Source organism: Bos grunniens, chromosome 1, assembly GCF_055505025.1.
Source record: "Bos grunniens cultivar Pamir isolate PY7600 chromosome 1, Bosgru_T2T1.0, whole genome shotgun sequence".
Taxonomy (NCBI): domain Eukaryota; kingdom Metazoa; phylum Chordata; class Mammalia; order Artiodactyla; family Bovidae; genus Bos; species Bos grunniens.
Window position 1 is genome coordinate 85547507 of NC_141165.1, and position 14748 is coordinate 85562254.

At 40.0% G+C, this 14748-nt stretch overlaps 1 protein-coding gene across 28 annotated transcripts in view; it reads left to right on the forward strand.

The window, feature by feature from the left end:
• The first annotated feature begins 2073 nt into the window (after positions 1-2073).
• DLG1 (discs large MAGUK scaffold protein 1) overlaps positions 2074-14748 on the forward strand; it is a 274757-nt gene continuing 262082 nt past the window's right edge. For 16 of the 28 annotated variants that reach the window (XR_015163761.1, XR_015163764.1, XR_015163767.1 and 13 more), the window contains exons 1-3: positions 2568-3068; positions 3529-3580; positions 4239-4370. Coding sequence is in view for 22 of the 28 variants with exons in the window: in XM_086399728.1 (XP_086255854.1) it covers positions 3562-3580; positions 4239-4370 (151 nt within the window). In the remaining 6 variants the exon portion in view is untranslated. Of the gene's footprint in view, positions 2334-2567; positions 3069-3528; positions 3581-4238; positions 4371-14748 lie in introns of those variants that run through there. The other 12 variants (XR_015163762.1, XR_015163769.1, XM_086399739.1 and 9 more) reach the window with 4 other exon arrangements.

Consider the following 14748-nt stretch of genomic DNA (forward strand, 5'->3'; position numbering starts at 1 on the left):
CTCAAGCTCCCATGATGCAGGAGCACATAAAGAGATTTTCTATCAATACACCAGCAATATACTACTCTCAGGTGTCCAAAGTCACAGTGGAAGGAATCTTGAACTGAAGCTAGGAGCATTAATTCTGGGCTGCTGTCACTGATTGGTCTGTATGTCCTTGGGCAAATTGCTTCCCCTCTCTGGACCTCAGTTTATCTTAAACTGAGATAGTAAGTCTAGATGAGCTCTTAAGTCATTGGGTTCTCATAACAAGTTAGGATTCCAAGATGCAATCCAGAACTGAAACCCGTATACCTCTGAGCAACTGTTATGATTACAGTACAAGGTTTCCGGGACTTCTCTTTATTAGCCCAAGGATATTGCCTCAGTGAAAGACTATCTGGTTTATTGGGGAAAGCCTTCTAATTTTGACAGACATGATCTCTGTGGTTTCAGTTTTGTCACTAACTCTGGGTGATCTTGAAATAGCTCAACAGAATTCCATCACCTCCACTAGCTTTGTTCACAGTGATGCTTCCTAAGCTCCACTTGACTTCGAATTCCAGGGTGCCTGGTTCTAAATGAGTGATCACACCATCATGATTATCTGGGTCATGAAGATCTTTTTGTACAGTTCTTCTGTGTATTCTTGCCACCTCTTCTTATTATCTTCTGCTTTTGTTAGGTCCATACCATTTCTGTCCTTTATTGAGCCCATCTTTGCATGAAATGGTCCCTTGGAATCTCTAATTTTCTTGAAGAGATCTCTAGTCTTTTCCATTCTATTGTTTTCCTCTTTTCTTTGCATTAATCACTGAGGAAGGCTTTCTTATCTCTCCTTGCTATTCTTTGGAACTCTTCATTCAGATGGGTATATCTTTCCTTTTCTCCTTTGTCTTTTGCTTCTGTTCTTTTCACAGCTATTTGTAAGGAATCACTGCACATCATGACTGCAGCCATGAAAAGACACTTGCTCCTTGGAAGAAAAGTTATGACCAACCTAGACAGCATATTAAAAAGTAGAGACATTACTTTGCCAACAAAGGTCCGTCTAGTCAAAGCTATAGTTTTTCCAGTAGTCATGTATGGATGTGAAAGTCGGGCTATAAGAAAGCTGATAGAAGAAGAATTGATGCTGTTGAACTGTGGTGTTGGAGAAGACTCTTGAGAGTTCCTTGGACTGCAAGGAGATCCAACCAGTCAATCCTAAAGGAAATCAGTTATGAATATTCACTGGAAGGACTGATGCTGAAACTCCAAACTTTGGCCACCTGATGGGAAGAACTGGTTCACTGGAAAAGACCCTGATACTGGGAAAGATTGAAGGTGGGAGGAGAAGGGGACGACAGGAGATGAGATGGTTGAATGGCATCACCGACTCAATGGACAAGAGTTTGAGTAAGCTTCAGGAGTTGGTGATGGACAGGGAGGCCTGGCGTGCTGCAGTCCATGGGGTCGCAAAGAGTCGGACACGACTGAGCGACTGAACTGAATTGGGTGATCTTAGGCAAATTCTTCTTTCTGGATCAGAGCATGGAGGCTGCTGCTACACAGAAGAGGGTCGAAGACCTGGAAGTGATTTGGACATCTTTGACCAATTCCTTTTCCAGATCCTGGGAGGCTCAGCCCAGGAGCCAGGTCCTGGCCGGCCAGTTGTCCCTTTCCTAGGTGCAACCGAAAGTTAAACTAGCTTTGCTAACTGAGCTTCGGCTGGGCGGGCGGTAGCTACAGGTGAGTTCTTAAAGGGGCCGCCAGAGCTTGAGTAATACTTGAAGCTGTTGACTTGGAGGGAGTTGCAGGCAAGGGAGAATGAATGAGAAAACGAACGAACCAATTTTCTATTCCCTTCCTTAAATGCATTCATACTTGGAATTAATCACTTAGATTTAAAAAATTCTCTGGTAAAACCTTCAATCTCTTATCAGATTAACTAATCTCCATGTTTTACCTACCCTTCTTTAATTCAGTTCCTCCGAAACTTTTACTGAGGGGCTAATACTAACTTTTAAAAAATTAGCACCGAGTGTAAGAACGCAAAGACGGCACCCCTCCCCCTCGCAAATGCCTCCCTTTTCCCCCTCCCAGGCTCCGCCCTTTCCCGCCCCCTATCGTGGGTGGCGGAGTCGACACCTCCCAGAGAATGCTTTTCCAGGTTGGGGATCCACCCCTGGGGTGGATCTCTCTCCGGCAGAGTTGGAAACGACACGCGTTTAGTGAGGTTAAAGGGTGTCTCGGAATGTGTGTCCTGAATCTGGTGTAGGTGAGGTCACATTTCTCTTCCATCACTGTCACTCTTCCTCGCCTGGTGCTCTACTCGCTCAGAGCCGCGGGACACACCGGTGGGCTAGGACGAGGTAAAGGCGGGCTCTTCCAGGGCGCCCTGACCCACCTGTAGAGTCTGTGCGTGAACTCCTTTGTTCTCAGAACCACTTCGGTGGCCGCGCCTTTATGCAAGGAGCTTCACTTGGATGTTCCTCAGGTCCCCTTCTGCCGTCCCCAGCCCCCTCCTGGCCCTCCTCCCTCTTCGAACCCAAAGGTAGCAGCGCTGAGAGCCCGGGGCTCGGCGCGAGCCGCCTCCTCACTTCCCATTGGCTGAGAGCGCTGGGAAAGCGGTCACGTGGGGGCGCGGCAATCCAGATCAAGGGCCGCCATCTTGGCGGAAAGTTTGGGGGGAGAGCGGTTGGGGGCGCGGAAGGAGGCGAGGTTCCGGGGGTGTGGCGGCTAAGAGCTGAGCGGGCGAGCGGGCTAGCGGGCACCGGCGAGTGAGGAGGCGCCGGCGGCTGAGGCGGAGGAAGAGGCAACGGGGGTGCAGCCGCCGAGGGGAGCTCCTCCCCCGTTCCCTCACCCCCGTCTGCACAGCTCCGCGAGCCCCGGGTGGGGCGGGGGGACGTGGAGCGGGGCAGGGCGGGGGAGACGGTCCGGGGCGCACCCCAGCTCCGAGCGCACGCCACTCGCAGGAACTTTGTGGCGGCGCCGCAGGTGTGGGGGCCCGCGGAGGTGTGCATGTGGGGCACGAGGGCGTCGGAGAGCGGTCGCTGTCCTGTCCGGCCCTCGCTGGAGTAGCTCGGAGGAAGCCAACAAGGAATCAGGCAAGCGAGAGGAGGGGGCCCGAGCAGGGCGGGGTGATCATTCCAGTTGGTTCCTTCTCCGACTGCTTTACAGTCTCTGCTGGTTTAGGGGCCAAGGGTCGGAGCGCCTCTTCACCCCCCAGTAGCAGGTGGGGGGTATGCCTTCTAATACCGGGGGAGGGGTGGCCCCACGTCTAGCATTAAGCGCCCTTTGGAAAAGGGGCAGCTTTCGAGGAGAGTTTGGCAGCTTGCTACTGTCTGCTCTTAATTTGCAGGGGAACCCAACGTTAGGTAAAAGCTTTCTACATTGACACTGCTGGGTTTTGAGGCTCTTTCTCCTTTCACTTGGGAAAACTTTGCCAGGTGGACTTTTCAAATAGGGCTAGGAGTTTTTCGATTTGAGAGTTAGGGGTAAATGCTAGGTTAACCTCGATTCTGTTCTTTTCTGAATTCAGTTCTGTTTCCTGTTTTGTGTTCTAAGGTGTGTGTGCTCTCTTCCTGATTCTGGAGAAAAATGCCGGTCCGGAAGCAAGGTGAGAGTTTACTTCGGAACTCTTGTGGGTGTCCCTAGCTTTTTTTCTGTTTTGTGCTTGCTGTGTTTTACAGATGTTTGTGTAACTGATGAAACAGCACAGCCTTAGCCTTACTACTTATGGAATCTAAGCCTCAATCATTCAGAAGATGGAAACACCTAAATGTTTGTCAAACTTTTTTCCCTTGCTATCTCTCTAGTGACTGGAGAGGCAATTAACTTTTTTCCCTCTGAAATGTCTTTTTAAAAAGTTTGTATTGGCGTTTTAATATTTCATTTTATTATTCTTAGTAAACCCTTTCGTGAACGAATGTAGAATATTGGCTAAGAACTACTAGTTTTGAAAGAATATTTGAATTATAATGACGGATTGTAGTAATCGGCGTTTGTATATTAGATCAACTGAAACCGTGTTATTAACGCTGATTAAATGATCACTAGAACACATTGGTTACAAAGTACTCACCTTGTTTTATTGTGACATAATGAACAGTTTTGGATCATTTCTAAGGACTATGTGTACAGGAACATAGTAGCATGGATTGACTTGGAGGTTTGGAGAATCGTTTAGGTATCTTTGTAGTCATTTGCTGCATAGCTGGTTTGTAATACTTCCTTGTAAATATATAATTTTAATCAAACTTTTTGTTTCTTTTCAGATACCCAGAGAGCATTGCACCTTTTGGAAGATTATCGTTCGAAACTAAGCCAAACAGAAGACAGACAGCTCAGAAGTTCCATAGAACGGGTTATTAACATATTCCAGAGCAACCTCTTTCAGGCTTTAATAGGTGGGAATTAAAACTTTATTTGTGACCATTATGTGTCAGCTGGGCTTAAGGCTTCTCTGAATTCACTTATTTTGAACTTAAGAGAGGGATATACTTGGTTCTTTGTGAGGCATGCAGTTACTTGAACATCCAGTGAATTGTGTATTTTGATACTTAGACCAATATCTTTTCCAAAAATATCTAATAACCAAAAAAACTTTCAGTATGATTATTTCAGTGGTCTTTGATAACAAAGGGTAATATCCTAGCATTAAAAAATGAAGAGGTTGCAAAAAGTAATGACTGAATAACTGTTAGCTTGTTTCTTTGTTGGTTTTGTTATTTCTCTGGAATCTCTGAAAATGTTTGAAGAGTTCTGTGTTTAAGAACATTCATTCTCTTAATATAGACCTCTGTTTAAACTTGGCATTTGTAGAGTTATAGACTTGAAAAATGATCTTCCAGGTAATCTTGGTCTAATCTTGTTTTACAGACAAGAATATTGAAACAGAATTTTATTCTTAACTGTAACTTAAATTTGATGTGGTTCATTGTTTTAAAGGAGAACTGAACAAGGGTGCTGAGTTCTACTCCTGACAGTGCTATTGATTGAATGACATGGTATAAATCATATAATCTTTTCTAGGTCACTGCATTAGCTGTAGCATGTGGATGCAGTGGTACAGTGGCTTTTAACCTTTTTCCTAAAAAGTAGCTAGATTCTTTTTTAAAGCAAAATCTTATATTATGTACACAATTCCTGGTATATAAAACAAGATGATCTGTTCTGGCCCTCTTCTCTAGGTACCTTGAAAAGTTTACAAACCACTGAACTAGAAAAATTGTCCCTTTCAATTCTAAGAATAAAATGCATTTTTATTCATCATTGACTATATAACATTAAAATAAGACATTTCATTGGATTATATTTTTTTCCTCAGTAGTTACAGCCTTATATCTGTGTATCAATGGAGTAACTTTTGATGTGATTTGAGGTTAATGTATCCTATTCTATAGTACTTTGAAGTTAATGTAGTCTATCAAATAGCTTATTGGTAAATTGATACTCTACTAAATTAGTTTTAGAATTAAAACGTTAAAGAAGATCACTCAGTACACTTAAATATAATTTAGCATTATTATAAACTTTTGAAAACATACACGGCAACAGAGAGAACAGTGTAATGAACTATTATGTCTGTCACTCATGTTTAAAAATGACCAGTATTTTGCTTATTTTGTTTAAACAGATGGACATTTATTAAATTTGAATTTCTAAGTTCTGAGGTTTAAGGTCCAAATGGATCAAATTGGATTCCTCTGAAAAAACAACAAAGGAAGGGAAAATCATTTTTAGTTATTTTCTAAATCACCATTAAACCTAGGAATGTTTTATTGAGTAGGCTCACCGTTTAGGAAAAAGTAGTATGACTTGTATGTCTTATTTTACATGTAATTCATGGATAGATGAAGTCCTCTGTGTGGAGTCCATGACTTAAGGAAATGATTAGTGAAGTAGTCAACCAGAAACAACACTTAGATTGAGATGGGAAGTAGATTTGCGATGTTGATGGGGATTTTTTTTTTTTTGGTATATTCTGCCTCCCCTATTTTGAATGTTTATTCTTATGCATAATTGAATTCTGATAGAGTTAGTTTTCTAATTGTAACTTATACTTGTCAATCTTCTTTGTCCTGTGTAATTTTATTGGTTGTGAGTTTAAGCTTTGCTGTTTAGGTTTACTTATATTTTAAGGTCGTATAGAATGTAGTATCAGATTTTGGTGTAAGGAAAGTAATACATTTTAGGAATTTTGAAACAAGTAAATTTAGTAGAGGGTTTTTTGTGTTTCTATACTGTAATTGAATTAATTGTTGACACTACTAAATTAATAAATGCAATTTTTGGTACATGCTTAAGTTGGATTAATTAATTTTTGAAAATTTTTAGGTCAGTAAGATTTTCTTTCCTTTGTACCTGTACCATTGTTTTTGAAACAGTGTGATAGTTTTTTAAACCTGTAAATTACCCTAAGTTAAAAACTAGAGTCCATTGTGTTCATAGTATGTATGGAAAAATTCTGTTAACTGTTTTTTCCTTTAGTAGGTAGTACTTCATCTTCTGAGGTGATACTTGTGAATCATTGAATTAAAGGAGACCTAGAGTCTTGACCACTAATTGTTGAAAATCATATGGTGCTTAAGGGTTTTGACTTTAAGAGTTTGGAAGTCATTGCCTTAGCTATAGTGAATTACTTAGTTACTACTTGGACTTGCAGTCTACAACAGTTATTTATTGAGTGATTCTTGAATTGGTAGTTTGTATCCACTGTTTTCATGCATTTAAAACAACTTTGTGCAAGGACCTAAGTTGCTATGGGAATCCCCCCACCCCATAGTTGATATATTATTAAGGTTAGGCTTCCGGCACCTTGAGGGCTTCCTTGGTGGCTCAACAGTAAAGAATCCACCTGCAGTGCAGGAGACACGGGTTCAATCCCTGGGTCGGGAAGATACCCTGGTGAAGGAGATGGCAACCCACTCCAGTATTCTTGCCTGAGAAATCCCATGAAGAGAGGACCCTGGCAGACTAGTCCATGGGGTTGCAAGAGCTGGACACAACTTAGCAACTAAACCACCACCACTTTGTTGTTATTCAGAGGAATAGGCATACACATACTGTGCTATATCTGTTCTAAGATACCAATTTTTAAAAACTTCAACATCTCTGAACTTGGGATGAATTTTATAGTGGATATATATTGGCATTGGTTTTGCATTCTTAGTGGCATGTGAAATAATGGTGCCTTTTATAGTTGATAGTGTCAGTATCAGTATCCTCAATTCAGTGAAATATGGTAATCATTGTTCTTGCTCTGAGGCTTGGTAGTAGTATCCTTGATACTACTTGAAAGTAGAAAAGATTTTATTAACTTCAGAGTTTCAGCTAAGTTGTTTCTTTAGAGGTGAGTGTTTAAATTATAGCTTTAAAAAAGTCTGTGAACTGTGCATTTAAAAAAAATTTATTCCCCAAACATCTGGTGGTTATTTTTGTATAAATGGGAAATAAAGTCCACCTAATTTTAATCCCTAATTTAGGTGAGAGCAAGTTGAAAACTTAATGTATTTGATTTTGTAGTCTCATTTTCTATACTTCTAGTTGAAAATTTTGTGAGTAAAATAGATTGGATATGGTTTGATGATAGTCAGCTGTTCAGGTCCATAGTGGTTTGTGGTCATCTCTCAGTCTCAGGTTTGTCTGGGATCAGAGAGGATCTCGGTAGTCCTCAAAGATTTTGTAGCAGTCTAGACCTCTGGGTTTACTTAAGGGACCAGAGTACCCATCTACCTTCCTTGTCCATAGGAGAAAATCCTAGGCTAAAGATCAGACTGGCTTTGGAGACTTTAGTAAGTTGAATCACATGATTTGTATATTTTGTCTGTGATAAATAGCAGTCTTATTTTAAAGCACTATTTTAATTCTGCACATATTTCAAAGTGAAGATGGATTATGCAATGAAACTGTCCATTTCTGAGATTTTTAGCTTCAAATTTGTTTACTGCTACTTTATTAACTTTCCCTTGCCCTTGTAAACATAGTGAACTGCATTTAAATTTGGAAATACTGAGTTTCAGGTGTGACTCCTTTAATTGTAAAAGAAAAACCTAAAATCTATCACCTTAACCATTTTTAAAAGTGTTGGTTAGCGTGTTAAGTATATTCATATTGCTGTAAAACAATTCAGAACTTTTTCATCTTGCAAAACTAAAACTTGATATGTGTTAAGCAACAGCTCCCCTTTTCTTCCTCTCTCCAGACCTTGGTAACCACCATTCTACTTTCTGTCTCTGATTTTGACTACTGTAAATACCTCATATAGGGAAATCATAAAGTATTTGTCTTTTTGTGACAGGTTTATTTTACTTAAATGTTCTCAAAGTTCATTCATGTTGTAGCATGTGATAGGATTTCCTTCCTTATTAAGGATGAATAATAGTGAGTGGTGGCGGGTGGCATTGTCCACCTCCCCAAATATGTGTGTGTGTTTGTATAAATGTGTGTGTGTCAGATTTTTGTTTATCCATTGATCCCTAGATAGATGTTTGCATTGTTCTACCTCTTGACTGTTGTGAACAGTGTGACTGTGTGAGTATGCAAGTATCTCTTTGAGAATCTACTTTCAGTTCTTTTGAGTGTACATGCGAAAGTGGCATTGTAGGATCGTATGATAGTTAAATTTTTAATTTTTCCAAGGAACCACCATAATGTTTTTCATAGAAATTGCATCTTTTTATAATCCCAGCAACAGCGCACAGGGTTCCAGTTTCTCCAGCTTTGCTAACACTTGATTTTCAGTTTTTTTGATAGTAGCCATCCTAATGGATGTGATAATATGATTACTTTTTAAGAATGTAAAAAGTAATAGTGGCTAATATTTATTAAACACTCTCTATGTGCTGATAAAAATATCTCATTTAGTCATCATAATTCTGTGAGATGTGTATTCACCTATGAGGTGATTATACCATTTTATAGATTAGAAGAAAAAGAGGAGATGGGTGATTATGTAGCTTGCCCAAGAATTCTCAGATAGTCAGTTGTGGAGCCAGAAACTGGACTTGGCTAATCTGATCCAGAGTCTCTCTTCACCTTCAACCATTAGGGTGGTCTTTATCATAAGTTTAATACTATTATGGGATAAAGAACACTGACAACAGGTATGTTTAACATGGATGTTGCTCTGTAGGGTCAATGTTTTTTTAAAGTTTTTACTTTAAAGGAGAATGTTTATAATGATGGAATACATATTTTGAAAAGTGTATTCAGTAATCAAAGTTTACACACTTCCAGCCATAATGGTAAAATGTCAGAGTTCCTTAGATTTTTGCTTATTATTGGCCTCAGTGATATATGTTAGTATATCGTTGTACACCTGTGTGTGTGTGTGTGTGTGCGCGCGCAGGTTTGAGGAAGGAAAACAGTTATAACAAAATATGGATCAGACTATTGGCTACAACTTTATGGAATTGGAGGAAAATTTTATTAACTTTCTGGTTGGTGGTTTTGATTGAATTGGGTTGTTACTTGTTACTCTTGCTTTGAGGCAATACTTTGAAAAAGCAGAAGCTGGTTGAATTTTCTTTAGAACCTTGCAATCACAGAGCTGTAAAAGCATCTTTAAATATTTCTTCTAGCCCTAGTTATTTTATCTATGTAGGGACAGTAAATTTTTTCATAATAAAAATTTCCTTTTCCAATAATTTTCCCGATATACTATCCAGGTATTGCATTTAGTTGTCAAGTCTCTTTATTGTTGCTGTCAGTCTCTGTGTCATGTCCGACTCTTTATGGCCCCGTGGACTGCAGCATGCCAGGCTTCCCTGTCCTTCCTGTCCCCTGTTCTTCACCATCTCCCAGAGCTTGCTGAAATTCACTGTCCATTCAGTCAATGATGCCACCCAACCATCTTGTCCTCTGTCGTCCCCTTCTCCTGCCTTCAGCCTTTCCCAGCATCAGGGTCTTTTCTGATGATCCAGCTCTTCTCATCAGTTGGCTAGAGTACTGGAGCTTCAGCTTCAGCATCAGTCCTTCTAATGAATATTCAGGGTTGAGTTCCTTTAAGATTGACTGGTTTGGTCTCCCTGAAGTCCAAGGGACTCTCAAGAGTCTTCTCCAACACCACAGTTCAGAAGTATCAATTCTTCAATGCCCAGCCTTCTTTATGGTCCAACTCTCAAATTCATACATGAGTACTGGAAAAACCATAGCTTTGACTAGATGGACCTTTGTTGGCAAAGTAATGTCTCTGCTTTTTAATATGCTGTCTAGGCTAGTCATAGCTTTTCTTCCGAGGAGCAAGCGTCTTTTAATTTAATGGCTACAGTCACCATCTGCAGTGATTTTGGAGCCCCCCGCCAAAATAGTCTCTCACTGTTTCCATTGTTTCCCATCTGTTTGCCATGAAGTGATGGGACCAGATGCCATGATCTTAGTTTTTTGAATGTTTGAGTTTTAAACCAGCTTTTTCAGTCTCCTCTTTCACCTCATCCAGAAGTCCTTTAGTTCCTCTTCACTTTCTGCCATAAGGGTGGTGTCATGTGCATATCTGTGGTTATTGATATTTCTCCCAGCAGTCTTGATTCCAGCTTGTGCTTCATTCAGCCCGGCATTTCGCGTGATGTACTCTGCATATAAATTAAACAAGCAGGGTGACAATATATAGCCTTGACATACTCCTTTCCCAATTTTGGGGTTTCGCTGGTGGCTCAGATGCTAAAGCGTCTGCCTGCAATGCAGGAGACCTGGGTTTGATTCCTGGGTCAGGAAGATCCCCTGAAGAAGGAAATGGCAACCCACTCTAGTACTCTTGCCTGGAAAATCCCATGGCCGGAGGAGCCTGGTAGGCTACAGTTCATTTGGTCGCAAAGAGTCGGACATGACTGAGCGACTTCACTTTCACTTTCCCAATTTTGAATCAGTCAGTTGTCCATGTTCAGTTCTGTTGCTTCTTGACCTGCATACAGGTTTCTCAGGAGACAGGTAAGGTGGTGTGGTATTCCCATCTTTTGAAGAATTTTCCACAGTCTGTGTGATCCACACAGTCAAAGGCTTTAGTGTAATCAATGAAGCAGAAGTCGATGATTTTCTGGAATTCTCTTGCATTTTCTAAGATCCAGCAGATATTGGCAATTTGATTTCTGGTCCTCTTTAGTCTTCTTTAATCTGTGCACATTTCCACAGCCTTTGTCTTTTATGACATTAACATATTTGAAGAATATAGTTCCCCCTGCTCTTATTTTTTTATATAAAGTTTCCTGTTGTAAGTTTGCTTATATTTGCTTGTGATTAAACTCAGGTTATGTATTCTCTGTGTTTCTGTACATCCAGATAGGTACATGTCTTCTGCCCTTCATTTAATGTTAATTTTAATCACCCAGTTAAGGTATTGTCTGATTGCTCCTAGTCTGTAGTTACTTTTTTCCCCTTTGCAGTTTATAAGCAGTATATGGGGGAGACACTTTAACACCTTGTAGTCTCCCTGCTCTTTAGAGACATTTCCATCTGGGCTTAGTATCCACTGATGATGCTTGCCTGAATCAGTTTTTACTGGGTTGAAAATGACAGTTGAAAGATTGTAGTAGAGTTTTTTGTTTTTTTTTTTTAATACAGCAGCACTTTTTTATAGTTTCCAGTTAACACTTGGCATTTTACTATAATTAAGAGCACTCCTCTTCCATTTACCTACCTACCTACTAGCTATCATATTTCTTTCAGTGGTTGATCATTTATTATCATCCTTAATGATTTTGGTGTTTAGATTGTCTCAGATTTACCTAGTATAAGGCTTCTCTAGCTTGGCCGTTATGTCTTTATGGCATTCCCTCATATTTTTTTAAGCACTTTTGTAGTTTTTGACATAACAAGATGTTCTAGGTTCATCTTGTGCATAACCTGCCCCACCCTTAGAATCAACCATTTCTTTGAGAAGTTCTGGTTCCTTTTGATACATACCTTGTTTTAAGGAATATACTATGACTGTTCAGTTCAGTCACTCAGTCGTGTCCGACTCTTTGCGACCCCATGAATCGCAGCACTCCAGGCCTCCCTGTCCATCACCAGCTCCTGGAGTTCACTCAGACTCACGTCCATCGAGCCAGTGATGCCATCCAGCCATCTCATCCTCTGTCGTCCCCTTCTCCTCCTGCCCCCAATCCCTCCCAGCATCAGAGTCTTTTCCAATGAGTCAACTCTTTCGCATGAGGTGGCCAAAGTACTGGAGTTTCAGCTTTAGCATCATTCCTTCCAAAGAAATCCCAGGGCTGATCTCTTTCAGAATGGACTGGTTGGATCTCCTTGCAGTCCAAGGGACTCTCAAGAGTCTTCTCCAACACCACAGTTCAAAGGCATCAATTCTTTGGCGCTCAGCCTACTTCACAGTCCAACTCTCACATCCATACATGACCACTGGAAAAACCATAGCCTTGACTAGATGAACCTTTGTTGGCAAAGTAATGTCTGCTTTTGAATATGCTATCTAGGTTGGTCATAACTTTCTTTCCAAGGAGTAAGCGTCTTTTAATTTCATGGCTGCAGTCACCATCTGCAGTGATTTTGGAGCCCAGAAAAATAAAGTCTGACACTGTTTCCACTGTTTCCCCATCTATTTCCCATGAAGTGATGGGACCAGATGCCATGATCTTCGTTTTCTGAATGTTGAGCTTTAAGCCCACTTTTTTACTCTCCACTTTCACTTCCATCAAGAGGCTTTTTAGTTCCTCTTCACTTTCTGCCATAAGGGTGGTGTCATGTGCATATTTGAGGTTATTGATATTTCTCCCAGCAATCTTAGTCATATCATATTTAAAGTGTTGGAATAATTTATTTTGGATACTGGCTTGACCTTTTTTCTCTTTCTAGTGTGTGAAACAACAAATTATAATACATAGTTTAAAAGTTTATGTACTTCCCTCTTTGGGAATCAAAATGATTTTTTAAATGTATGGTAGTTTAGTCAAAAGCAGAGTAAACTGTGCCTGAGTAGGTTTGAATGTTGTATATTTTAGTTTACAAAAACATTGTACTTGCTTTTAATCAATTAACTGGTAAAATTTTTCTCTCTGAAATGATTGGATTGTGTTTCATTGTACATTAGCTGTCTAGTTGTTTTTTGTCTAACCCTCCAGAGTGCAATTTATAAACATTTATGGTCAGATACATGTACTTTATATAAAATATTATAAGCAAGAGAATTCTTACAACAGAGATAACCTCCTTCTTCCATAGAGTAAAGATCCTTCTAGAATCTTATTCTTGTGTATATATACACTCTTTCATTTTGCAAAACAAAGTCCTGTATACAAATTTTGTGTGTAGAACATGGTGCTCAGTTGCATCTAACTTTTTGTGACCCCATGGACTGTAGCCTACAAGGCTCCTCTGTCCATGGAAATTCCAGTATTCTTTCTTGTCACCTGTGGTTTTGGTGGAATTGTCCAGGCAAGAATACTGGAGTGGGTTGCCATTTCCTCCTCCAGGGATCTTCTCAACCCAGGAATTGAACCCCGGTCTCCTGCATTGAGGAGAAAGCAATGGCAACCCACTCCAGTACTCTTGCCTGGAAAATCCCATGGACGGGAGGCTGGTAGGCTGCAGTCCATGGGGTCGCTAAGAGTCGGACCCACTTTCACTTTTCACTTTCACGCATTGGAGAAGGAAATGGCAACCCACTCCAGTGTTCTTGCCTGGAGAATCCCAGGGATGGCAGAGCCTGGTGGGCTGCCGTCTATGGGGTCGCACAGATTCGGACACGACTGAAGTGACTTAGCAGCAGCAGCAGCAGCTCCTGCATTGACATGCGGATTCTTTACCACTTGAGCCACCTGGGAAGCTCCAAATAAAACATGGTATAATTGATTCTACAATTCAATGGGAATTGATACTTAAAATTGTTACATAAAATGAAAAATATCATCAGATTAAAATTATCCTTAAAAATTCTTCAGGAATTGTGTCTCATTAACTACAATTCCACTGTTTTCTCTCTAGTGGAGAGAAATAATTTCTTCAGTTGGGCAGCAGATGAAGTAGTTGACTTGTGTTTAAATACCTTTAGTATTAAAAGCACATAATTCTAGAATCACATTCAGCACAGTGAAATATAGAGAGATGCTATGATAATGGAGACTACCTGAGGGAACAGTCTTCTCTCTTTTCAGTTTTTATTTGCTGGCATTTGCTTACTGGACTAATAGGAAGAATTTCCCTATTTTTGGTGGAAAGAGGTACTGTGGTTGAATTTGCTTAAGTGTATACAGTGTGACTTCTCTGTGCTGTACATTTTAATTATCCCACAAAGTTTATCATTATGTGCCTTTCCATATCAATGGGTTGTGCTGTTTAAAGACTGTTGCAATGTATAGATTTTTCTGTAGTTATACTAATAATTTCCCAGGAGCATTTAGATATATAATTTTTCTGACTTATAGACAACATTGCTTTTGTATATGTTCTTCGTTCTGTATCCTTGATTATATTCTTTGGATAAGTTCCTAGAAATGAACTGCTTGGTAAAGGGGATGCACAATTTAAAAAGGCTTTTGATGTGATTTTTGTTTAATTACTGTCAAAAATGTTATATTAATTTAATTTTTTAGATATGTGGAAGAATGACAAATTTACTATCCCTTAAGCACATCAAAGTATTATCTTTTTAGTATTTTCTATTCTGATCTGTAGAAGACACCTGTAGTCGTTTTGATGTTTTATTTTGTATTTTTTTGAATAAATAACCAACGACGTAAGAATTTTCTTATATCGTTGTTAATTTCTGTGATTTATTTGTTCATGTCATGTGCCCCCCACCACTCTTTTTTTCCATTTTTTTCCTTAGAGGTATAA